Here is a 26,783-nt window from a genome sequence, read left to right on the forward strand (position 1 = left end):
GTGATGGGGGTGAAGAGCCCCATTGTTTTCATTCACTTGTTTGACGTGTGAATGCCTCCATGTGCCACCTGGCTCTGGCCTGGCATGCTTTGGAACCAGCGAAGCCCAAGCCCACGGCCAGTCCCATTCCATGACAGTGCTCAGGCCTAGAGGGTGGGGATGGGTTCACCGGGAGGGAGTTCCTAGGGCTGTAATCCGAGACCTGCATTTCCCTCTCAGGCTCCATTTCCCTGCTGCCCTCTTTCCAGGAGAGGGATCTTGCCTCAGCTTTCACCTCTCCCATCTCTGCAGACTTCAGATGGTGGCTAATCGCCTCCAGCTGCACTGGCTCCTGCTCTGCTGGCCTCGCTGCCCGTGCTTGTGACAGGAAAACAAGGCCTCAGGACTCCAGTTCACTCAGAACAGGTTTCCAAATAGTTTTAAAATTGATTTTTAGACAGGAAGGGAGGAGAAAGAGCTTAGAGAAACATCAATGCTTCCTGCACACCCCCTACCAGAGTGAGCCCCAAACCCAGGCATGTGCCCTAACTGGGAATTGAATCGAAAAGGGATGACACACCCAACCAACCGAGCCATACCAGCCAGGGCTCCAAATCCTTTAAAGCCATAGAAACCTTTAAAATGAAACCTTCAGCTATAACCCGTTATAAAAACTGTCCTTAATGAGATGGCCTGGTGGTGGTGCTGCGTCTTCTGACACATTTGAAGCCACTTCTGAGGTAGGGTTCCAACCTGCTCCCCGGTGAGGAGTCAGACAGCACTGGGGGCTGTGGGCAGTGACCGACATCGTCTTCCGCCCCCAGGGAGCCTCGGATACGAAGACGCAGGTCCCAGCACACCGCTGTGCCGGGTACCGGGTACGATCAGAAATTGGAGGTAACTAGCCAGGGCTGGTCTGTCTGCTGGGTCCTGGGAGGCAGCGCCACTCCCGCTGAGGGGAGGAGCCTGTCAGAATTAGGAGGGAGCAACAGAGTTCAATAATGAGAATCTCTTCCCCTTCAGGCAAAAACAATGATAAATCTCCCAGGTATACGACAGTGTCATCTTTCATGACTCCTTGCCATCGGAGATATTCTGAGCTTCACCGCCACTAGAACTGGAAAGCAGTCTGGTGTAGGCACCACCAGCCGGCACCACCCACAGGGAGGCAACAGGAAAGGAGCTGAATGTCTCGGCTCCAGTCCGTCAGGACCTGCCCCTTACGGCAGAGCTCGCTGAAGATCCACCAGGTTCCTGACAGCACCCCAGGTTCCTGTGGCTGGTACCACAGGGCCTAAATGGGGAGATGAAAATCTGGAGTCCAGAAGACCTTGCCTTCTCAGAGGCCTGGGTATTGTTAAAAAAATAACACACTAAAAATGACCTCCCTCCTCCCCCCCAAACACACACACACACACACACACACACACTGAAGATGTTTAATTTGCACACACTTTTGGCTTGTTCCTGTTTTAAGGTGTATTTTTATTTACAAAGTGAGATGATGCATAACAAAGAGGATATGCAGTTACAAACATATCTGCTCACCCCATTTTTCATGAAAAAGTATATAAATATATTACAGTAAATTCTATATAGTAAACATTAGACAGATTCAGTAAATATCGGCTATTTTTTCTATGCCAACACTATTGCCATTTAAAGCTTAAATACTGGTTTTAAGTATCCCCTATAAAAGAACTATTTTATTAAAATACTGGAAAAGAATTTCTCTATAAACAAGATTGGTACATTAAAAATAAGACTCAATGTGTCCTTGTAACAATGTCCACCATAATCAAATGCTGCCTTACTGGTCACTAAGAGCTGCATTATCCAGTTAGTGTTAAAAATCTAAAAAATAATTATCATGGGTAAAGTAGCTGTAAAAAATACAGCATTTCACCGTTATTTGCTGCTCTGAAGAAAGCTTTGCTAAGGTAGAGGAGAAGGAGCAAATGCTATCCTGTGGACTTGCTGCCCTGTGGCCTCCGTGGCTAATGGATGACAGGAGCGTCTGCTGGGAGTGAAGGCGAGAACCGGAAAGGCACCCGGAAGCCGTTCTTTCCGGGTCACTTCAGAGGCTGCGGCTGCTCTTTCTGTTCTTCTTCAGCTTGAAGACGTGTCAGGACATAAAGGATGACTTGGTAGCAGAAAATATATTGGTCCTATGAGGGTGGGCAGAGAGAGAGAGGTTTTAGATGAATACTGTGAGTATTTTATAAATATAGCTTCACTACTATTTGAGGTTTGAATAACTTTGAAAACATAGAAAATATTTCATGTGAGAAGAAGGATGGAGAATTGTGCAGTGTCATAGAAATGATAAAAAACAGAAACCAGATTGATAAAATGAGAAAGGAAGAAGCCTTGGGATGGGGTGGGGTGGGGCAGGGCTAGAAATGTCCCAGTCCGATTGCTGGACCTCTTCCTTTTTTCTTTTCTTTTCTTTGTGATTTGCTTTTATAATGAAATAAATAAATAAATAAAAACTTCCTACAAAATTTCTTCTAGATTTATTGAATTCATCTTGATGTTCTGAAATATCAAAAAACTAATACCAAGGAAGCTACACAAAATACGTTTCTTTAAATATCTGGAACAAAAGAATTTGGAAATCAATGTTTTCTAAATATTAACATTTTTGGTGAAATTATTCTCTATTAAGCTGTTGGAGGGGTTTGAGTTTTCTTATTTGACAAAGAATGTGTCTAAAAATAAGTTGAACAATTTACAATATACTATGTGGAAAGTATAAAACAATAACTATAGCTGAGTCACAGTGAAAACAGTCCTGTGTGTGTGAGTATGCACACCTGTAACTGAAGAATATAAGAATGTTGCTAAAAACATTAACAACTCTGAAGAGTAGGAATAAAAGTAAACTTCTTGTTTACTTTTTGCTCATCTGTCTTTTAACTTGCCTATATTTTTCACACATTCATCCTTAATCTTCTCTCACACACCAACCAATCCATTAGCAAACCCACTTCTCTTTTTTTTAAAAAATATTTATTTTATTGATTTTTAGAGGGAGAAAAGGAGGGGAGGGTGAGAGATAGAATCGTCGATTGGCTGCCTTCTGCATGCCCCCTATCAGGGATCAACCCTGCAGCTTGGGTATGTGCCCAGGCTGGGAATTGAACCGGCAACCTCTTGGTCCATGGGATGATGCCCAACTAACTGATCCATACCAGCCAGGGCAGCAAACCCCCTTCTCTTCTCTTTATATCCACACCTACTATTCTAGTCAGCGCCACCACTGCTTGCCACCTACCTGACCTTCCTGCTTCTAACCTTGCATCCTCCTCCCCTAATTGGGTCTTATTTTAACACAGCAGCCAGAGTGATCCTTTAAAGTGTGAGTCAGACCATGTCACTCCGTACTGACAGCTCTGCCATGGCTCCATTTCACTCAGAGCACAGCCTAAGCCCTGGCTCTGTCATCGCCTTTCTTACCCGCCCCAACTCCCTCCACCTCAGCTGAGGTCTTTCTTAAACACATAAACCCACTCCCACCTTAACTTCCATGCCGGTGGTTGCCTGCCTGAAATGTACCAACATGACGACCCCCCTCCCTCACCTGCTCCAAATCTTTGTTCGAGTGTATTCTCAGCAGTGCCACCTATTTAAAATAGCACCTCAACGTGCCGCCACCCATCCTCTTTAGCCCACTGTACCCGTTTTCCCTCTAAAGCACCTATGACTTCAAAATTTACTTATCTACTGCGTCTACATCTGCCTTCCTCATCACCATCCCACTACAAGGTCTCTGTTATTCTAGCAGGGTCTTCTTTTTACTCACTGACTAGAGGCCCAGTGCACAAAATTCATGCACTGGCTTGGGATGGTCCCTCAGCCCAGCCTGCCCCTCTCAGTCTGGGAGCCCTCAGGGGATGTCCTACTGGCTGTCCTCTGCAGGAGGCAATCGGCTGATTAGGGGAAAGTGCCGCCCCCATCACCCTGCTGCCACTGCCACTGTCAACTACCACAGCCGCCAAGGTGTTTTGTTTTTTTTTTAATAAATCTTTATTGTTCAGATTATTACAAATGTGATCCTCTTCCCCCCCTCAATTGCTCCCCTCCACCAGGTTCCCCATCTCCCATTGTCCTCATCCCCATCCCCCATTGTCCTCATCCATAGGTGCACAGTTTTTGTTCAGTCTCTTCCCGCACCCTCACTCCCTTTCCCCGAGAATCGTCAGTCCACTCCCCTTCCATACCTCTGATTCTATTATATTCACCAGTTAATATTGTTCATCAGATTTTTTTAATTCCCTTGGTTTTTAGATTCACTTGTTGATAGTTACGTATTTGTTGATCATAATTTTTATCTTTATCTTCTTCCTCTTTCTAAATAACCTCCTTCAGCAATTCATATAATTCTGGTTCGGCAGTGATGAACTCTTTTAGCTTTTTTTTATTTGTGAAGCTCTTTAACTGTCCTTTGATTCTGAGTGATAGCTTTGCTGGGTAGATTATTTTTGGCTGTAGGTTCTTGCTATTCATCACCTTGAATATTTCTTGCCATTCCCGTCTGGCCTGCATGGTTTCTGTTGAGAAATCAGCTGACAATCGTATGGGTGTTCCTTTGTAGGGGTGTTGAACTCAATCAGAGAAGGGGCCAAAATCTAAAATCCAGCCTAAATCGCGGGCCGAATGGTTTACTGAACAGTCATAAACTGTCATTGTGATGGAAACGCAGCGGAGTGCAGTGATGACAGCGCGGTGTGGGCCACGTTGCAAGGCCTGGCGGGACGGATTTGGCCCTCGGGCCTTGTGTTTGACACATGTGCTTTATAGGTAACTACTTGCTTTTCTCTTGCTGCTTTTAATATTCTCTCTTTGTCTTTTGCTCTTGGAATTTTAATTAGGATGTGTCTTGGTGTGGTCCTCCTTGGATTCCTTTTGTTTGGGGTTCTGCGGGCTTCCTGGACTTGTAAGTCTATTTCTTTCCCCAGGTGAGGGAAGTTTTCTGTCACTATTTCTTTCAGTATTCTTTCTGTATCTTGCTCTCTCTCTTCTTCTGGAATCCCCATAATTCTGATGTTGGTTCGCTTGAAATTGTCCCAGAGGTTTCTTACACTATCTTCAACTTTCTGGATTCTCTTATCTTCTCCCTTCTGCAGAGGAGTGTCCTCTGGCTCTTTGTGTTGCAAATATTTGTCTTGATTCTTGCGATCTTCTAGTCTGTTTTTAGGACTTTGTATAATATTTTTTATTTCAGACAATGTTTTCTTCATTTCTTGTTGATCCCTTATTATTTCTAGTTGCTCCCTTTTCATATCCTCATAGGTCTCATTTATTTTATCGGCCTTTTTTAGGATATTGTTGAATAACCTTATAACTGTAGTTTTGAACTCAATGTCCAATCTTTTCTTTTCCTCCATCTCCTTCCTTTGTCTCCTTCCTCTTGTCTGCATTTTAGTTGTTTCCCTGATTTGATGGAATAGCTTTGTGTTCTAGATGTTCTGGTAGAGCCCAGTAGCACAGCCTTCCCAGTTACCTGCGGTGGACAGTCTTGGTGTAGCCCTTTGTGGGCTGTGTGTGCAGTCTTGTTGTTAAGCCTTGCTTATTGTTGGCATCACTGGGAAGCGTTGATTTCCAAGCCAATTGGCTGTGAGGATCAGCAGAGTCTCAGCTAGGAGGGCTTCTGTACTCTGCTTGGATAGGGCAGGGTCTCGGGGTGGCGCAGACGATCTTTGGTTCCCTGTCAGTCTCGCCTTAGAAAAGACCTGTTCTTGGAGAGTTTTGGAAGATTGGTTGCAGGCGCGCGCACCTCTTTGGTAAAGGCGCAGACAAGCTTTGGATTCCTGCCAGTTCCTTCTTAGAGAAAGCCAGCCTCTGGGAGAGCTTCTGTGCTCAGCCAGAGATTGGGTGGAGTCTCAGGTTGGTGCAGACAAACTGTTTTCTCTTGGGCTCCTCCCCAAGTCCCGCAGTAATGGCCTCTGGCTTCACACACCTCTGAGAGATCTCTGCCCACTGCCTGACAGTCTGGCCTCTCCCTGTCTGGGGCCATCTATCAAAGCAATAGGCTGATTCTGTTTTCCTCTCGGACAAGAAAGCCAGTTGCGCGTTAGCTGTCCGCCCTCTCCGCGCACCGTGAATAAGCCAGTAGCGAACTCAGCCTGGCCCGCCCTCTCTGCGTGCAGGGAGTAAGCCAGCAGCAATCTCGGTCCGGCCCTTCCTCTCCGCACCGGGATTAAGCCAGCGCCTTTTCGCGCACACAGTTCTCCGTACCTTCACAGTTCCTGAGGTTCAGCGTGCCTTCTCTCTCCTTCCCAGATGGCAGAGCCTCCTCTCAGCTAGCCGTCCGGCACTTCAGGGCAATGCCTCCCCTGTTTTTCAGTTCTAACTTCAAATTTGTTGTGGTAGGCTGCATTCGGGTGTCTACCCTATGCCGCCATCTTGGTGTCTCCCGCCAAGGTGTTTTCACCAACACAGGCTCCAGTCTCTTCACCATGAAAAAATGACAACTGTCTTTAGGCCTTTCTTCTTCTCTTCTCTTCTCTTCTCTTCTCTTCTCTTCTCTTCTCTTCTCTTCTCTTCTCTTCTCTTCTCTTCTCTTCTCTCTCTCTCTTTCTTTTCCCTAATCATCACTTGAGGATATTTTCCCATTGATTTTTAGAGAGCGTGGAAAAGAGAGGGAAAGACAGAGGCTCCAACCACTGAACAAAACCAGCTAGGCAGGACTGCTGGAGAGGCCCTGCCCTTGGCCACGGTGGCTGCAAGTGGGTCCTCTCCCCTCTCCCCTATCTCCTCCTGACCTGCACTCAGCCACAGTGGCTGCAGGCAGGCCCTCCCTCTCCTCTCTGTGGCGGCTGTGGGCAGGGGGGTGGGGGGCAGGCAGGGGGTGAGGGGTGGGCCTGCCCCTGCCCTCTCCTCTCTGGGCCTGCCCTCAGCCATGGCGGCTTGGGCAGCCCCCTCTGTCTCTGTCTCCTCTGCTCTGGGTCTCACCTGCATGCACAGCCTCCTCCTGAACAATCCTGACTGTTATGTTGTCCTGGCTAATTTGCATATTATATCTGTGTGTGTGTGTGTGTGTGTGTGTGTGTGTGTGTGTATATATATATATATATATATATATATATATATATATATATATATATATATACATATATATATATATATATGCTCCAGGCACCTAGAGAAGGGTGGGTACACAGGAGGCACACAAACGATATCTGCCGAATGCTAACTTCCTGGGTCTAAAGACCTGCTTATACAGGTCAATACGTTTTCTTTTTTCTTTTTTTTCTTTTTAAAAAAAAATATATTTTATTGATTTTTTTACAGAGAGGAAGGGAGAGAGATAGAGAGCTAGAAACATCGACCAGCTGCCTCTTGCACACCCCCTACTGGGGATGTGCCCGCAACCAACGTACATGCCCTTGCCCGGAATCGAACCTGGGACCTTTCAGTCCGCAGACCGACGCTCTATCACTGAGCCAAACCGGCTTCGGCAATACGTTTTCTTTACTTAAAAATATCTATGACTGTGAAGGAGCTTAATATTTACATTTAATTTTAATTAAAAAGGTATTTAAAAAGAAAAGTAGGCAAATTCTACTTTTAACAATAGTAAACTTCTATATAATTAGAGAGATATGAATTTACAGATATATGAAAATAGCTTCCACATCCCTCCCCCCAATGCAAACAAAAAGGAGAATGGAGCTACTGATAGCAGACACTTTAGGTAATGCCGTCCCTTTGAAGGTCAGCGAGTGAGAAACTGGTCTGATTTCAGGTGCGTGAAATGAAAATGCTCTAGAGAGGACAGACAGACCCAACCATTCACTGTCCCTAAGAGCGCCTCATCCAAGTTAAGCAATCCAGCCTGTCTTCCTGCCTTCTAGTAGATGCTGCTGAATCAATTCTCTTTTGGGGAATTTTGTAGCAAGAATGTTGTCTTCTATCTTTTTGGTTGGATATGGGGAAGGAATGGCACTAACTACGAACTGTTTTTTACCACCTCCCCATGTCTGCTCCCAACATGTTACCCCATGCTCTGTAATCTATTCAGTGCAAACACTGCATTTCTTCATTTTTAAAATTAAAAGGCAATATTTTAAAAAAGATAGCCTAGAAATATCTTCTTTAAAAACAATTTTTTTTAATTTATTGATGTCAGAGAGGAAGAGAGAGGGAGCTAGAAACATCAATGATGAGAGAGAATCATTGATCAGCTGCCTCCTGCACCCCCCCATTGGGGATTGAGCCCACAACCTGGGCATGGGCCCTGACCAGAATCGAACCATGACCTTCTGGTTCATAGGTCGACGTTCAACCACAGACCTATGCTGGCTGGGCTTCTTTTTCTTAAATTAGTCCTTATGCTTTATTTATTTATTTATTTATTTATCCCTCGTTACCATAAAATTTTGAATTTATAGAATAATGTGGAAACCCTCAAAAGAAAATTATTAAACTAGAACTTTTAAAATATCAGAATCTTCATGAAAATCCTTGCTAGAAGACATCAAGACTCACCTCTGTCTGAACCATCCCATGTCTTTGCAGTCTCATGCAGCGCACTAAGTCAGAGATGTCAAACTGCCCAAAACAAAACGAAGCAGAGTCTATGTTAGGTGAAAAGCATAGCCCAATTTGAATGCCAAAGATCCACAGAGTCAAGTAGCTTATACATATTTCTGTACCCCATTCTCCTCCTTCTAGCAATCCAAACTATTATAAACAAAATAAGTTGGTGACTGACTTTGCCATCATTTCATAATTTCATTTATAATCTTTCAAGGGAGGTTATCCTATTTGAAAACCCACAAAAGAAATTCTTGTCCCTCTGAAATTTGACTAATTTCTAATGGAAAAAGAAAAAAAAAGAAAAGGAAAACTAAATTTCCTGTTTTCCCTTTTAGAATGAAATTCCTGATCTTTTCATTTTGACTGATATTTACATTTGAAAAAAGGGGGAAGTAGACTATTTTGTTTTGTCCCACTTAAATTATTATGGTAAATATAATAGAGTGTAAAGTGTAAGATAGAGCTTCTTTTAACAAAAAACATTCTAAAGGTAAATATTATAATTACATATTATGTATAATTCAATATTCTATCATTTTAAGTAATGTTTACACTAATATAGATATTAAGTAATATTACACTAGTTAGCTTTATTTCATAATAATTTTTAAATTGGGAGTAACTGTTTAGAGATAGACTATTTAACACCAATTTATTTAACAAAATATACATTTCCCATCAATAGGTAACAACAAAAGAGAATAAGCCTGTTCATTTCAAAATATACTTTCTTTTGTGCTTTAATATTTCTATCCCTAAAAGCATGATAACAATGTTGATTTTATTTTATATAAGCCTAAAGAACATTAAGAATGAAATGTATAAGGGGCTTTTGAGCACATGGCTAAAAAAATATATATATAAAGTTGAAGTATTATTTCTTTTTTATTATGGTCCTTGCAGTTTTGAACATTTACAAAAGCAATTCTGCATAGTAAGAAAATTAAGGCATTCATACAAATTGATAAAAAATTCCAAAATCCTAACACATTAAAAAGTTAGATTCCAGAGAACTATATGGAACTTAATGAGAATTACAGCAGCATGAAAAAAGAGGTAGAAACCATGAATAAGAATCAAGTAGAAATGAAGAATGACATAGCTGTGATAAAGAATATCCTAGAAGGGCCCTAACCAATTCGGCTCAGCCTATCCTTGTCCTCACCTCAAGATCTTGACTGATTAATCCTAGCACCACATCTATGCATATCAGAGTCCCTGAACGCCCGATGCCAGCGCTGCAGTGGGTGATGATTGGGCCTGATCTGTGAACGTGTCTCATATAAGAGATGAACGTGAGCAAGTCGTCTGGCTGAGAAGGTGTATCGTGGTCCGGCCAGGCAGTGAAATTCAGATGGGAAATATGTCGCACCTCTCGTGTCTGAAATTACAACAGAATAAGAATATAAAGGCGTGCTATATTGTTCACATGTAGTTACTTCTTAATATTATTTTGTCCTTTCAAATTTTAGCTTTTCCATCGGATGAAATCAAAGGAAAATGAAAGACAAAAAGACTCCATCAAACAACAAACACGGGGAGGGCCTTTATCAAGGAGAACGCTAGATCCACATTTTAAATATTGGTAAAAACTCCTTTTTGGAAGTCCTAAAAAAAATTGTTTTGATAACAACCTTTTTTTTTAATAGCCCCATTTCAAATTCGCCCCAGATAAAAGCCAGTCATTGCAATGGCTTAAAAACCCTACATAATTTGGCCCAGCTATCTCTCAGACCTAATCGCTCCTTCTGGCCCCCTTGCTCCAGCCACAGGGATCTCTCTGTGGTTCTTTAAAAACATCAGGCACAGTTCAGTCTCAGGGCCTTTGCCTTCCCTCTTCCTGACTAAAACGCCCCCTGTCCATGTGGCTCATACAACACCTGCATGATTTCCCCACAGCATCAGTATTCTCTCATCAGAGGGTAAGCGCCATGAAGTCACAATTTCTTTTCTTTGTCTGTGTTGCTAATTGCTGAATCCCTTAATTCCATAACAGGGCCTGAACTCTATAAACATGTGTTGATTAAATAAATATTTAATTTTTAAAATTTAACTTAATTAAATAAACATTTAATTGAATATTTAAGAAATACTGAACATAGGTAATGTAAGCTAATGTAGATGAATTAGGAGGTATAAACTTTAATTCTTTGTAAAATCAAAAATAAAAAATCACAAAAGAAATTCTCAGGCTACATTTACATGTTGCCAGCAGAAATGAGTGAATATGATCATATACTTTGTTTCTGTGAAAGAAAAAATACTTTTTTTAAGAGAGCTAAAACGCCAATAGGAAACACATTACTCACTCCTAACTAGTATTCCTGGTGGAGGGGGTAGCAAAAACAAGCGTGGCGGTGAAGAAACAGTAGCTTTACTTAAGGTCTACCTAATTGTCTAACTCCAACTATTGGGTCGGCAGCTAATTAATTGCGGGTTTCACACACATATGGCTTCAGTTGAATTTTTAGGTTTGCAGACGTAGTACAAATGTAAAACACATTTTGTTATTTGGTAGTTGGCTATTCAGCTGTTAATCAGTGAAAAAAGTTTTTTGATCTGTTTTGTAGTTTTCGTTTGGCTTTCGTTGAAAAATGGAAAATCAAAAGGAACATTTTCGTCATATTTTGCTTTTTTATTTCCACAAGGGAAAAACGCATTGCAAGCTCATAAAAAGTTATGTGCTGTTTATGGTGACGAAGCCTTAAAAGAACGGCAGTGTCAAAATTGGTTTGCCAAATTTCGTTCTGGTGATTTTTCACTCAAAGATGAAAAACGCTCTGGTCGTCCAGTTGAAGTTGATGACGCCCTAATCAAAGCAATAATCAATTCGGACTGTCACAGTACAACACGTGAGACTGCAGAGAAGCTTCATGTATCACATACATGCATTGAAAATCACTTAAAACAACTTGGCTATGTTCAAAAACTCGATACATGGGTTCCTCACGAACTGAAAGAATCACAGTTAACGCAACGCATTAGCAGCTGCGATTTGCTAAAGAAACGTAATGAAAATGATCCATTTTTAAAACGACTGATAACTGGCGATGAAAAATGGGTTGTTTACAACAATATCAAGCAGAAAAGATCGTGGAGCAGGCCAGGTGAACCAACTCACACAACATCAAAAGCTGATATTCATCAAAAGAAGGTTTTGTTATCAGTTTGGTGGGATTACAAAGGAATTGTCTACTTTGAACTCTTACTACCCAACCGAATGATCAATTCTGATGTCTACATTGAACAACTAACGAAATTAAACAATGCAGTTGAAGAAAAGCGGCCCGAATTGACAAATCGAAAAGGTGTTGTATTCCATCATGACAATGCAAGGCCACACACATTTTTGGTCACTCGGCAAAAATTAATGGAGCTTGGTTGGGATGTTTTGCCACATCCACCATATAGTCCTGACCTTGCACCATCTGATTACTTTTTGTTTCGATCTTTACAAAACTCCTTGAATGGTAAAAATTTCAATAATGATGATGATGTCAAATCGTACCTGATTCAGTTTTTTGCTAATAAAAACCAGAAGTTTTTTGAACGTGGGATTATGATGCTGCCTGAAAGATGGTAAAAGGTCATTGATCAAAATGGGCAATACATTACAGAATAAAGTTATTTAGTTCCATGAAAAAATTGTCTTTGATTTTCTTTAAAAAATCCGCAAGTACTTAGTTGCCGACCCAATACATTTATTCAGTGGTTAGGTGGCCACAGTAGGAATTATTGGAATGACAAACATGCTACAATTGTCCATGAATTACCCAAGACTTCTTTATGGAGGAATATCTGCTACTTAAAGATTTTTAAAAAACAATTTTATTGAGTCTACTTACAGATTTGATTTTTTAAAAAATGAGTTTCCAGTGCACAGCCTCTGAGGCATTCCGTGCTATCACTAAGCAAAGATGGATGATCATATTAAAAGCCCAGTGTTCTCATTTTCATTTTAATATAGTACATACTGGAAGAAACTGGCAGAACTTAAGAAGAGGGTCACATTTAAATTCATATCAGATAAAAAATAATAGGTAGCATTAGTTCCATTGAAATGGGAACCAAGAAATCACGTGTTTTTTTTAAAGAAATACATTGATACGATCAAGGAAAGGGTCCAGGCCTGCATTCCAACTAGGAGATCAGCCTTAGAAAATGGGAAGATTTATTTTCCTCACCTGAATATCTTCTAGGGTCATTGCTCTTACTACAAAGCCCTTCAGCGGCTGCATTTTCACCAGCGCCAGCCGAAGCCTGTTGCTGACCATTGTCGTTTTGCCGAGGGTGTTAGGCCAGTAGCGCTGGCATTTGACTTTTTCCCCTTCTACCTCTTGGGTCATCATGGCTATCACTGTGGATTTTTGTTCCCAAATCATCTGCCAGAAATCGCCCACAGTTGTAGGAAGAGGTCCTTGACAGGCAATGTAAACAAACTCCTCCTTCCCTACTGGCATCCTAACGAAGCTGGCGTTGATATATCCACCTTCATCTCCGAGAGGCACTCTTGTAGCATCATCTGCGAATTTACCACCACAAAACAGTCATCTCTCTCATACGTTTTTAAACAAGAGCTTTATAAACAGGGCGAGTCGAAGATGATGAAAAATTTATCATAACCATAGAGGAAATCACAAACATTTCAATAAAGGTCTATTTTCAAATTGTAGGATAAATAATTTTATATTTACTCAAACATTTATCCTACAATTGTCCATGTATGCTACAAGTTGTCATCTTAACTTGCAATGTAATATTATTTTCATAGAGCTGGTTGCAAATATTAAAATTAATAAGTTAATGAATGCATTTAGAAGTTTTTAATAACTAGAGGAACAAATACAACTTTGGTACTTCTTTTCCATCCTTATTTTTAATGATGACAATAATAATGAATTTAATAATGAATGACAATGCTGAAAAATTATTTCATAAGACAAAAATTAATATCACAGCGAAACTATTAAAGTACTTATTACAAATATAGGGTGTCCCAAAAACATGTATACAAACTTCAAAGGCTGATAGCTTGGTTGATGTTTCTTTCTTTTCAGCTGGAATAAGCTTTGAACAAAGGAAATGCATATTAAAAGGCTACTGGAAGTTTGAAAATATAATTGAAGTATAAACACTGCCTTTATAATTATTCAAAGTGTGTCTACACTTTTTTGGGGGGACACAGGGTGTCCCCCAACAATGTATACACACTTTAAGAGCTGATAATTCACTTAATTTTCGCTCCTTTTCAGGTTTAAGTGATTTGAAATAATGGGTGAAGCCAGATTAAGCTATGAACAAAGACATTTTATCCATTAAACTTTTTAATGGGAATATATAAAAGATAAAGTTTATGGCACAAAACCAGCAATAGTTGATGGATTAAGGTGCACAAATATAGAATGAACAGATTCTTGATGTTTTCAATTCCACTGCTTTGCATTATTAGCAGTCCTGGACCTGAAAGGTCATCAGTTTGAAAACAGGCATTGTCAAAAAAACAAAACAAATCAAAACAAAACAAAAAAACAAAAACTTAATTTCTGTATATTCTTTCACATTTTGAAAATAAACTGTATGTTAATAAACACCGATTTTGTACTCATTCAAAATGTATACATTTTTTGGGACACCCTATATAATTGACAAAATTAACTCTTGCTCATGTAATTAAGCGATATTCTTTTTAATAAGCAGCCAAAATAATAAACTCAATAAAAAGGGAGCTCACTTTATTCTCTAGGCATATAGACTCTTGTTTCTGTCTAACTGTAATTTTATATAATCAAAATATAAACTTTTAAAACAGGCTGCCCCAGTGAAAAGTATATATAAGCCATCTTTCCAAAGAAATTAATTTGTATGTCTTTATTCATTAGAAGTCATTTCTACTTCAAATATTTATGAACTTAACTGGTAATCTCTGTGACTCCCAAATTATAACTCTTAGTAATGATTTTCAAAATCCTCCATTGATTGTCCTTCTATTCCTTGACTTGTACCTCTCAGTCCCTGAAACAAACCCACTCAGCAGTTGTGAGCTCATGACTTATCCCACTCTGACTCTAAGATAATAGCCTGGCCATTTTCTCTCTCTCTCTCTCTCTCTCTCTCTCTCTCTCTCTCTCTCTCTCTCTCTCTCTCTCTCTCTTTCTCTCTCTCTCTTTGCCTGAAATAATTCTCATATACTTTATGCCAAACTATTCCATTTTAAAGTGCTAAGATTCACTTCTAGGAAGGGAGAGGGAGAGAGAGATAGAAACATCAATGATGAGAGAGAATCATTGATTGGCTACCTCCTGCACGCCCCCTATTGGGGATTGAGCATGCAACCTGGGCATGTGCCCTTGACTGGAATCGAATTAGGACCCTTCAGTCCATGGGCCCGCATTCTAGCTACTGAGCCAAACCAGCTAGGACCTAAGATTCACTTCTTATAAGAAATTTCCCCAAATGAATTTTTTGTTCTCCATCTTGATAGAAAAAAATGCAATTTTATTATTATTTATTGCATGATCTGTCATTATTGGTTCAGTTATTTCTCTTTGGATTTATGACTTCCTGGCAAAGATAGGGTCAGTGTATCATATGGTATAATCTATTGTGCTAATATATATATAAATATGGCTGATACTTTTTATAAGATATTGCTAGACATTAATATTTTGGCTACCTACATACATTCATATTTTAAAAAAATCAAATGTTTGATAATAAGAGTCAAACATGGGTTAAAAAAATTTTTTTTTCTTCTAGTACCTAGAATAATGCAACCTGGTGGTACCATTGTGTCACATGTATATACTAGTATAGAGCTGTTACACACCACAGACATTTCTCTAAACTTATAGTAAGTGGGATAAAGAGATGTTGGTTGTGACATATGAACTAAGAAATTATTCAACCAGAAGACAATTTATATTGTTAACAATTTATATTGTTAAAACACCGATTTAACATCACTGATTATTTTCTAATACAATGCTAGTAATAATTCATGAGTGTCTGAAGAATTATTTAATATTCCCTCTAATTGATTTTCAGAATACATAGATAATTTTAAAAGGAATTCACACCGTTTATCTAAATTTTTTTTGTTTCTAATATAAATCTTTGTGCACTTAAGTAAGAGATAGATAGGCTAGTATGAAGCCAAATAAGAACTTACAGGGAAGTATATTTTTATATCGGTTCTTCCTTCTGTTTTCCTTAGTTTGTCCAATTAGACACTGATCCAAAGGTTTTAATTCTTGAAGATTCTGAAGGCAAAAAGGAAATAAGGTTAAATTTGTTGACATTAGCAAGGGTTAGGGTGCAAAACCGGCTATTGATCGGGGAAGACTTTGAGTGTTAAAAAAAATAGATGTCTTGCTCGACCCGAGTAGCTCAGTGATTGAGCATTGATCTATGATCCAGGAGGTCACAGTTCAATTCCTGGTCAGGGTATATGCCCAGGTTGCGAGCTTGATCCACAGTGTGGGATATGCAGGAGGCAGCTGATGATCAATGATTCTCTCTCATCACTGATGTTTCTATCTCTTTCTCCCTCTCTGAAATAAATAAAAATATATTTTACAAAAAGAAATAGCTATGTCTTGTCAAGATAAATAAGCCTAAATTACCAATACAAATTTGATACACCAGTTGTTAAAATATATTGTTGGAAATATCTTTCACATGTTGTAGTCAACTAACTTTATGAGGTAACACTTTATACCTTATTTTAAATTCAGTTTAAAGATGTCTATAATTATAATTTAGAAAAAAATACAACTTATAAAACCAACTTTGGCTTAAAGTTGGAGCAGAATTTCTTGACAATATTGTTTGTGGGGTCATAGAATATTCCATATAGTAGAGTTGTAGTTAGACAGTATTATGTTCTAAAGTCAACTTTCCCCCCACTTTTTATTCCATTCACCCATCCACACATTCATCAAATACATACTGAAAATGCCCACTGTATATGTAAGGCACTGTAATAAGTATTGGGAATATAGCTGTGAGAGAGAAAAATATGATTTTGGCTCTCTTGGAGCTTATACCCTATTGGGAGAAGAAAGCAGTAAGGAAGTAAACAAACAAATTCTGTGATCTATGTTATGAAGAAATTAATAAGCTTCTGTGATAGAGAAAAAGGACTTTATAAAATAGGGTTGTGATGAAAGATCTCTAACATCTATTTTTTAAATTGACCTTATAAAGGAAGGAGAAATAGAGAGAGAGAGGAAGAAAGAGAGAGGGAGAGAGAGAGAGAATCAATCGGTTGTCTCCCTCATGTGTCCTGACCAGGATGGAAACCATCACCTTTTGGTGTATGGGAAGACATTCCAACCAATTGAGCCACACCAGCTAAGGAAAGCTCTCTAACATTTAAACTTAAGATCTTAAAAAAATATATTTTCTAGAAAATGGAGGGAAACAGTATATTGTTGGAGCTGTTAAATTAGAAACTGTTGCTAATGATGAACCACATTTATAGTGTATTAATTATGAAATCTAGTGGATGGTTGGACTTAAAAAACACCACCACCAAAAATACTTTCTCTCTACATATGAGGTGGCTCCAAAGTGGCTAAAGAGATCCCTGTAAATCAATACTGTGTTTAGGATCCTAATTAAAAAAAATAATTTACTACTAGATATGATGAGATGGTTGTGCTTTTAAAAATTTTAAAATTAAAAAAAAATATTTAAAAAAAATTTATTGTCTAAAGATTTACATATGTCTCCTTTTTCCTTGATCAACACCCCCCAAACCCCCCTCTCCCAGACATTCCCACCCTGGGCAAACCCCCACTACCCCAGTGGATGGTGGTGCTTTTATGCTTGGAAGTTAAGTTTGTAAAATAACAGACGTTATCAGAATTTTCAAAATTTCTTCTAACCTTGAATACAATTTTGTTTGAGGAAAAAAAAAAACCATTTGTAGAAGCTACTTACCTCCAGCTCCTTAGAAGGAATTCCTTGATCTAGTAAACCCCGCAGCATTCGAATGACTGATTTCAACTTGGTTCCAGTGTAATTACCAGAGGGAAGCACTTTGACGATGGGAAGTGCAGTGAGCTCCTCATTTGTCAGAAAAGGATGATCTAACAAGAGGTCAGCAGTTGATTAAAAAAAAAATTCCCCCCAACTGAGTTAGCCAATAAGGGAACTAAACTTAGTATATTTTCACCTCATGTATTTTTATATGAATGAGGGAACCTTTAGAATAAGGCACTAGAATTATTCAGTAGGCAGGCTAAGTACAATCAATGCAGGAAAATCTTGGCCAGAGCAAGGCCCTTGTACTCAACTTTCAAGGAAACACCTCACCGACTATTCAGAAATTCTTAAGGCTCTTGACTCAAATGACACTGTTTTCTTGTTGAAATGTATTTAGTTCTACTATTATTTTGCATTTAAGTGAGTTTCCTAGCACATGGGGAAAAGAGGAAGGAAGGTGCTTCAGAAATTCCTTACAATGCGGCAATGCACTAGTTAACACCAATTCTGAGGGCCCCCCCCCCTCCCCCACCTACCCACTCTGGTACTTGGTCTCAGCGTCTCTGGTGTTTGATAGTTTTCTCCATGCAAATGAAGCCTTGGAGCCTTCAGGAGTTTATCTAACAAGTGCCATCAGTGCCTTAGAATAGGCATGTGTCTAATTTAGCACCTGGTTTATGAAAAGTGCTTACAACAGAAGATAGTTATTCTGAAAAAAGTTGCAGAGATATCTTGCAACAGACTGCACAAGTGTAGCTTTAATTATGTCAATCAGCTGATTAAAGTATTCTGATGGTGCAGCTAACACAGGCAATTGTAATTCTAGGCACCGAGGGGCACTCAAGAAGCTTAACATCTGGTTGGGGTGAAGGCTAATTTTGAGTCAAAATTCACTCATATGAAATAGCCATGAACCTTTACAGATGCTGAGTGTGACTGCAACGGGAGCTTAAAGGCTAAAGAGCACCACTACAGGAGTTGATGAGCTTTATCACTGATAACAGTCTACCTAGATCCAAAGTATTCATCCACTTCTTTAATTTCTTTTAACTAAAACTTCAAATTTCAAAACCATGGTATTTCATTGCATCAGTATAACATTTCCTTATATGAATGAAGAAAAGAATTGCAACTCTGGATAAGAACCTCATTTCTCCACTGACTCAGTTATAAACGAGAGAAGCGGTGATAGGAAGGGTAGACCAATGAACTCTAAGATCTAGCTTTTAAAAAAAGAGGTTGAGATTCAAGCATAATATTGTACATTCCTACCTTTGAGCCATCCTACCTATTTTACTGTAAATAAAATGTGCTCCTTCTCATTCCAGGATGGCGAAATTGTGACTCTGTGTTTCCATTTATAGTTATATACACTTATTTGTTTGTTTTACTCCAAGCTACTAAGAATTTTCAACTACAACTGTGTAAACTTCTGGTTTCATAAATGAATGTTGATGTTTGCCTATGTGATTTAACTTTATGTATAGAACCAAGTAATGTTCACATATGGTGAAGTAACATATCCATATATTCTGAAAATAGAATTTTTAAACACTTATTTTTTCTACCCACTGAGTTTGATGAAAAAAAATTGCTAATAAAAATCTTGCCTTTATTGGAATCTTCGTGGTTTATTGTTTCTATTGGCAATTCATCACTCCCCCATGTTATGTCATCATCATCAGTCCTCCTTTCTTGTGAATTTTGAATTAATCTATGAAAATAAACACATTTACAAAATTTTCTTAAATTCTGTCTATATATATATATATAAATATTATATCTTAGAACCATTCATTTCCTCTATGATTATTATGGTAATTAAAAATAAATGATTGATTAAAAGACCTAAGTCCATAATTCTTAAAATTTCCCCTCAAACAAATCCCAAGTCTCTGAACCTCAGACAGAAGAAGCCCTTTTAGGGATGGAGAAGGTGGTGGTTTGTTCTGCCTGGATGACTAGCTGTCAGTACAGCTCTTTCATTTTCTAACAGCTGCACCATGGACTGTATGGATGCACCTTCCTAACTTACACAAGTCCCGACTGATGAACATTATCCTTTTGCTCAGCCAGGAGCTGGCAGGACACTCCTGTCTCTGGGCACTTGCTCAATGCTGTAAAGCTCAGTACAGTTCTCACTATTCTAGGGGTGCACATTAGACGGCCTCTCCTTGGTAAGGTAAATGGCTAGAAAGACAAATTAGGTAGGAGAATAATGCTTAGTACTAAGATGAGATGAAAAAGGATAATGTAGAAGCCTGAACAAAGTACATCTGTCTAGTGCACGCCAAAATGTCAATGATCGGGGAGTATACTGTTTAGGGTGAATGTTTTCCTCTGTTTCAATTAATGGGGGTCACATTAACACTGAATTTGCAAGTGCTGTGTTCATGAGGCTGCTTTTGTCTTCTAGAAGTTCATTTTGTCTTCAAGGATGTATTTTGGAGATCTGTCCATTAGGTATTCTATTCTCTTCTTTCTGATTCTTTTGAACAGCTCCTTAGCATTTCATTGTGGAGTATACTCCAATTTATTTTGTGTCTATTATGGTTTTATTTTACTACTATAAACAATATTACAAAGAATATTATTATAGAAATGTCTTTCCACACAAATTAGTTATAAATACATAAAATAGTTATATATACATTTATTTGTTTGTTTTACTCCAAGCCACTGAGAATTTTCACCTACAACTGTGTAAACTTCTGGTTACATAAATGAATGTTTATGTTTGCCTATGTATTCCTAGAAATAAAATTGCTAGGTCAAAGAGTATGTGCCAGTTCTTTGAATTTATGACATTAATAATTTGTATGCATTAAGAAGAAATAATATTGTGTATTTTAACTGTAGGACCTATCACTATTTCATTTCAGAGATGTTAAAATAAAAGTGTATCTAAGAATTAATAAATAAAACTTTTATGTTAATAGTGTTTCCGCCGAAACCGGTTTGGCTCAGTGGATAGAGCGTCGGCCTGCGGACTGAAGGGTCCCAGGTTCGATTCTGGTCAAGAGCATGTACCTGGGTTTCAGCACAGTGGGGAGTGTGCAGGAGGCAGCTGATTGATGTTACTCTCTCATCAATGTTTCTGTTAATAGTGTTTCCAATTACTACCTAAAGTACATTAATTGACCACTACTCCTCCTCCCCTTGCCCTGACCACGGGGTAGAAATGGTATCTACAATTATTGGCAGCTGCTCCAGATATGTGCTAACCTTTTAAGTATAGAATTGTATACATTTCTAATTACTATACACCCTCTTGTCTAACTTTACATAGAGAAGTATTCACTATGAATTTGCTTTTCTAGGAAAATGCAAATATGTAGCTCCTTGTGGTTGTTTGATTGTTGCTTTTTTTAGAGAGAGAAGAATGGGCAGAGAAAACATTGATTGGTTGCCTTCCAGATGTGCCCCAAGGGATTGAACCTACAAGCTAGTTATATGCCCTGACTAGGAATCAAACCTACAACCTTTTGGTGTATGCGATGACACTCCAACCAATTGAGCTACCTGGTCAGGGCTTATACTGTTTTTAAAGCATTCTTAATATTCAGCCATAGCTCCATAATTTACATAACAATTCTCATTTTTCTGGAAAAGAAATTTTTAATTTAGAAATAAATATCTAAAAGGAAATCTTCAGAGCACTTCTAAAATAAGTATGGAATTGTTATAAATAATTATAACAATTAAAAGTGTATCTAAGAATTAATGCTTTACCAAAGAGATTAAAACTTTAAAAAATCACTTTCTTACCTTTCATTTTTTTCTTTTTCTTCACAATAGTCTTCACAGCCATTCATTTTGGTAGACTACAATAAAGAGAAATCAAAATCACATTAGCCTAATGTAAAAGAAAAATTAAACACTCTCATAATGTTCACTTTTTTCCTGTGAATTATTTCCTGTAAGTACTGTTATTGCTCATTTTCACTTTACAAAGTCACTTATAAAAACACCATTTTTGGAGTGATGCCAGAGGAATGGTGGCATGAATGAGAGTGTATCTCTTTCTCTCCCCCTAAAATTTCAACAAGTTAACCAACTATAATTCAACAAGGAAATCCCTGCTCAACACAGATGCATACCTGAGAGACCTGTGCACTAAAACATTTAAAGGGGGGCGACCAAGAAAAAATGGGAAAACGAGAAGGGAGGAAAGTGCAGATAGCCCACAGATGCAGCCCTGCAACCGGGATATTGAGCTTGTGGCTCGGCCAGAAGGGAGAGGGGAGAAAGCTGGTGGCAGTAAATGCATCCTTCAGCTGGGAAGAACAGAAAGCTGTGGGGTCAGGGGGACAGCGCAGCAAAGAGAGTGGCAATGAACAGTGCTGAGGCAGCGTAACAGAGCATGGGGTTTCTCCACTCTCAAGGTGGCAGTGATGTTTCAAAGAAATGGAACCACAGAGCCCTGTTGCTACTTGAGTCCCCAAAATTGTCTCCCATTGCCCTTGGAGTCAGGTTCAGGAGAATATTATCTATTAATTAAAAGCTGTTGTGGCAGAACCACTGTTTCCCTCTGTGACTGATCCCCAGGAGGATTGCTTGCAGTGGACCCTACAGATGTCAGGGATTGCTATTATGGTGAGGGCAAAACAAACAAACAAACAAACAAACAAACAAAAACCCACTCCCAAGCAGCGTGTCTGTACTGTTTTAAGGAAACTGTGGAGGTTCAAGACTGAAAGACCACAGCGATAAAAAAATTGTGTGTTTCAGCATCATCTATTGGAAAATAATAGAAAGACTTCTTCAGAGATAAATGCATAAGCAAAGGAGGACAGCAAAGACCATGGAGAACCATAGCAATGAAGATGACCAGAAAGAAAATTAAAAAATTCCAGAAAGCAAGCTGGAACACATGGAAATATGTGATATAAATGACAGAGATTTCAAGATCGCAGTTCTGAAAATATACAACAAAATGCAAGAAAATACTAACAGGCAACTCAGTGCACTCAGAAAACAAATTAATGAACAAAATGAATGCTTGACCAAAGAGATTAAAACTTTAAAAAAGAACCAATCAGAAATCCTGGAAATGAAGGATACAATTAAGGAGATTAAAAGTGAAGTACTGAACATAGAAAATGAAACTAACCAGATGGAGGAAAAAATTACTGATATCGAATACAGGAATCTAGAAATGACACAGGAGGGAGAAGAGAAAAATCTAAGCATAAAGAAAAGTGGAAGATATCCATGAGACCTATCTGACTCTATCAGAAAAATAAAGAATTTTAGACACTGCAGAGGAGGGAGAGAAGGAGCATGTAATGGAGAGTCTATTCAAACAAATAGTGGATGAGAACTTCCCAAATCTATAGAAAGAACTAGATCCTAAAATACAAGATGCAAACAGAATACCTACAGTAGTTATCTCAATATAAAGAGGTCCTCTCCAAGGCACTTGGTATTGAAGCTGTAAGATTTAATGACAAAGAAAAACATTCTCACAGCAGCCAGGGAAAAGAAGGAAGTGACATACAAAAGAAAACCCATCAGAAGTTCATCCAAATTCTCATCAGAAACTCTATAAGCAAGAAGAGAGTGGAACCAAATATTGAATGGTCTGCAGATAAATTACTAGCCAAGAATAATATATTCAGCAAAATTGTCCTTTAAATATGAAGGAGAAATAAAGTAGTTCCTAGACATATAGAAGCTGAGGGACTTTATCACCAGAAAACCTCCATTGTAGAAAATACTCAAGGGAGTTATTCTACCTGAAACAAAGAACATAAGGTCACAGCACTACAAGATCACAAACAAACAAACAAACAAACAAAAACTTACAGCATAAAATACATACAACCTGGGCATGTATCCTTGACTGGAATCAAACCCGGGACCCTTCAGTCTGCAGGCCAATGCTCTCTCCACTGAGCCAAAGTGGCTAGGGCCATTGGTTGATTGATTCTTGTATGTGCCCTGACTGAGCAACCTTGGTGCATCGGATGATGCCCTTAACCAACTGAGCTACCTACCTGGCCTGGCCCTCAACTTTTTTTTGGTGCAAAAATAATGACATAAAAAATTATCATTTGTTTGTGTATGTTTTTTTTTTTTTTAACCATTTTTTTTTTAATGGAAAATATCACCAAAAGAAGTTAAAAGATTTAAAGGTAAATTGTTTCTCCAAAATGAGTAAATGACATTAGTTCTCATTCTTACTGAGATTACTAAGCAGCCATCAGGACATTATCTTTATCTCATATCTAAAAGGGAAATTGGAAGATAGAGAGAAGTAAGGCCTCAGCAGAGAAAACAAGTTGTAAAGTAAGGAGATATATAATTCTAACAAAATGTAGTAAGTATCCTACAGTGTTTATCTAGGTAGTATCCTTACCTCTGTAAAATCTTCAGGTAAAGGTGATCCCTCACAATCTGTATCTTCTGCTCTCTCTTCAGTTAACTTTCCATTGGTTTTCAATGCACCTGAGAGAGAAATAAAGAAGCCAAGAGGGGTTACAATGCTCCCAGAGACCTCCTTGCACTCCTTAGTGTACCGACTGATTCCTTCGGGCCCATCTACCTGGAACACAGGCACCTGCTGCCGCATTAGTTTGGTTTAAAAGATTCTGGGCTTCCTCATCCACAACATCCAGCAGAGACTGGATAACTTCAGCTTCTTGAGGGTCGTCATAAATATCATCTTCCTGTACATCAGATTCTTGAAAAACAGCAATTTACATGGGGTTTTACTTTTAAAATATTGATATAAGAAAAAGACAATGTTTCAAATAGATTAAGTCAGGTCTTTCCAATTTTAAGCATCCACTTTAAAAAGTAGCCATGAATAGATAAGCAGTTGACACTAATAGGGGGCTAGTCATTTTTAGTTCTAGAACTATTCTTGCTGCTCTGGTAAAAGACCACACAAATGCACCCAACAAAGAATAAAACAATATTAGTGTCTGTGATACACCTTTTTATAAGACATTAATAATTTAATGCTTGTTTTGTAAATTAATCCCAAATTATTAATTCATGAAAGAAACTCAACAAATTAGTTACACTAGCAAACAAAATAGCTATCTTTTCAAATCATTTAAAAATAGTTTTAATCTTAGATCTGAGAATGATCCTGGATATTGGTACAGTAATGCAGTTAGCAACAATTATTATTATATTATTCTTTTATTTCTTTGAACAACAAATAGTCCTTTTAAAACCAACTACAAAATAATAAAACAAACTATAGAAACATGTAAGGCAAATAAGAGAGGATACCTAATCTTTCTTTATTACTTGAATTATTAGAGCATTTAGAGAAACTGGATGACTGATTTGGAAAACTACCTTTGGACAGAATCAAATTTGCTGATCCCTTCATCTGATAAGTAGAGCATTTTCCTTCAGGGTGCAAAACTTCATCACCATTAATCTAAAGCATAAAACCAAAGCAAATCATTCATTAGTTTAGGATTTTATTAACTTTCAGGGTTAGGGAGGAACTGTACATTGCCCCTCAATGTCCTTCTCCCCCTTTCTTAATATAAAATACATTTATATTGCTTCACCTTAGGCGTGTTTTTAGGAAGTACCAGTGCTATAAAATGTGCAATAGAAATGGAACTTTCCATCATCAAATGTGTCTGGAAATCCTAGATTAAATATTAAATCAATATTTTTACTCTAAGAATTCTCACAATGCTTACTAATATAAATTCTGGGTTGTCAAAGAGAATTTTACTATGCAGTACTTCCTAAACTTATTTGACTGCAGAAATCTATTTTTTGAGACAGATTTTATGGGACTTGTCTTTCCCAGAACTTTTTAGAAAAGTTTAATAGGGTTGCTAAACTTAGAAGTTAAAGGGAAGGGCGAGAAAATCAACCTCTTAAGTATTTGTGAAACTGTTACATTGACATAAATTTCAGTTTAGTGACCCGATCAATTGTTAGGTATAAAGATTTTCAAATCTAGTCTAAATCTCATCTCAATTTAAGAAAAATAACAATGGGCTCATAACTATAAAATAATTATTTATAAGACATAACTTTCTAATCCAAGGTAACTTGTGAAACATTTCATGATAGAAAGCCTATTGAAAAAATGACTTGGTGCCTTAGCTAATTTGGCTCAGCAGATAGAGCATTGGCCACCAGACTGAAGGGTCCTGGGTTTGATTCCTGGTCAGGCATGTGCCTGGTTGCAGGCTCGATCCCCAGTAGGGGGCATGCAGAAAGTAGCAATTTATGCCTCAACATTTATGTTTTTATCTCTCTCTCCCTCTCTGAAATAAATAAAAATATATTTAAAAAAATGATTTGGCAAAATGCATAATTGAATAATTAGAATGAATTAATAATTTTATAAAAATAAAGGTGTTTGTTCTGAAGGTTTTCCTCTTTTTATTAAGAAAATGTAGAGATGATAGATGCAGTATAATTATTTCTTCATAAATAGTAGTTACATGATGTCAAATAGTTTCACTGAATTGTGAAAGTCCAACCTTCTTGAGAATTTCATAATACAGACATTTGTATTCAATGACAGAATATTGGTTGAGCAACTTTCTGGAAGATTTTAACTACAACAACATGTGTTTGCAGCTATGAATAACAAAACTTGTAGTTTCTTGGTTTTTATGTTAATATAAAAAGAAATTATACCTTTCTCCCTTTCAAAAACATGCCAATATTTAAAAGAAAAATAAGCACTATACAGCATGACTAACACTCAGAACATGTAAAAATTCAGTTGCTTCAGCTATGTGAAATTGAAGTCGTTGTGGCTAAACAAAGAACTGAATGTTGCTGTACCCAATCCGCAAACATACAAATACCAGACATTTTTATGTGTTCCAATCATTTCTAATTATTCTTCTGCACAATATCTTTTCAGGCCTTCCTGAACCATGTCGCAAGTTTGAGATAAAATAGTGAGATGAAAGGCACAGAATTTTGGGCTTCTGGCCACTAAATTAGTTTTCTCCTCCTCCACTCAATCTAGTTCATGTCCATAAATTTTGTGGAGATAAGATTTTCAGGTTACTAGGAGAACAATGCCCCAAGCTCTGGATTGTACATGGAAAGACATTCTAACAGTGAGGTTCAGAATATATTGTATGGGATGTGGATGGGATTAAACAATCTCACAAAAATGAAGATCCAGCTGTGATTATTTTAATCCTCACCTGAGGATATGTTTTTTTATTTATATTAGAGAGAGGACGGGAGAGGGAGAGAGGAAGGGGAGAGGGAGAGAAACATTGATGTGTGGGAGAAATATTGATTGGTTGCCTACCATATGC

At 38.2% G+C, this 26,783-nt stretch overlaps 1 protein-coding gene across 25 annotated transcripts in view; it reads right to left on the reverse strand.

The window, feature by feature from the left end:
- Nucleotides 1–1,447: 1,447 nt before the first annotated feature.
- Nucleotides 1,448–26,783, reverse strand: part of PTPN13 (protein tyrosine phosphatase non-receptor type 13) — a 167,816-nt gene continuing 142,480 nt past the window's right edge. For 16 of the 25 annotated variants that reach the window (XM_045570959.1, XM_045570971.1, XM_036450484.2 and 13 more), the window contains 11 exons: nucleotides 24,775–24,910; nucleotides 24,059–24,196; nucleotides 23,873–23,961; nucleotides 21,280–21,335; nucleotides 19,122–19,225; nucleotides 17,467–17,615; nucleotides 15,692–15,782; nucleotides 12,708–13,045; nucleotides 9,689–9,904; nucleotides 8,473–8,535; nucleotides 1,448–2,147 (listed from right to left, as the gene is read on the reverse strand). In XM_045570959.1, the coding sequence (XP_045426915.1) occupies nucleotides 2,052–2,147; nucleotides 8,473–8,535; nucleotides 9,689–9,904; nucleotides 12,708–13,045; nucleotides 15,692–15,782; nucleotides 17,467–17,615; nucleotides 19,122–19,225; nucleotides 21,280–21,335; nucleotides 23,873–23,961; nucleotides 24,059–24,196; nucleotides 24,775–24,910 (1,476 nt within the window). In that variant the 3' untranslated portion in view covers nucleotides 1,448–2,051. Of the gene's footprint in view, nucleotides 2,148–8,472; nucleotides 8,536–9,688; nucleotides 9,905–12,707; nucleotides 13,071–14,357; nucleotides 14,364–15,691; nucleotides 15,783–17,466; nucleotides 17,616–19,121; nucleotides 19,226–21,279; nucleotides 21,336–23,872; nucleotides 23,962–24,058; nucleotides 24,197–24,774; nucleotides 24,911–26,783 lie in introns of those variants that run through there. The other 9 variants (XM_036451134.2, XM_036450628.2, XM_036451227.2 and 6 more) reach the window with 5 other exon arrangements.

This window comes from Pipistrellus kuhlii, unplaced genomic scaffold (assembly GCF_014108245.1).
Source record: "Pipistrellus kuhlii isolate mPipKuh1 unplaced genomic scaffold, mPipKuh1.p scaffold_m20_p_1, whole genome shotgun sequence".
Classification (NCBI taxonomy): Eukaryota; Metazoa; Chordata; class Mammalia; order Chiroptera; family Vespertilionidae; genus Pipistrellus; species Pipistrellus kuhlii.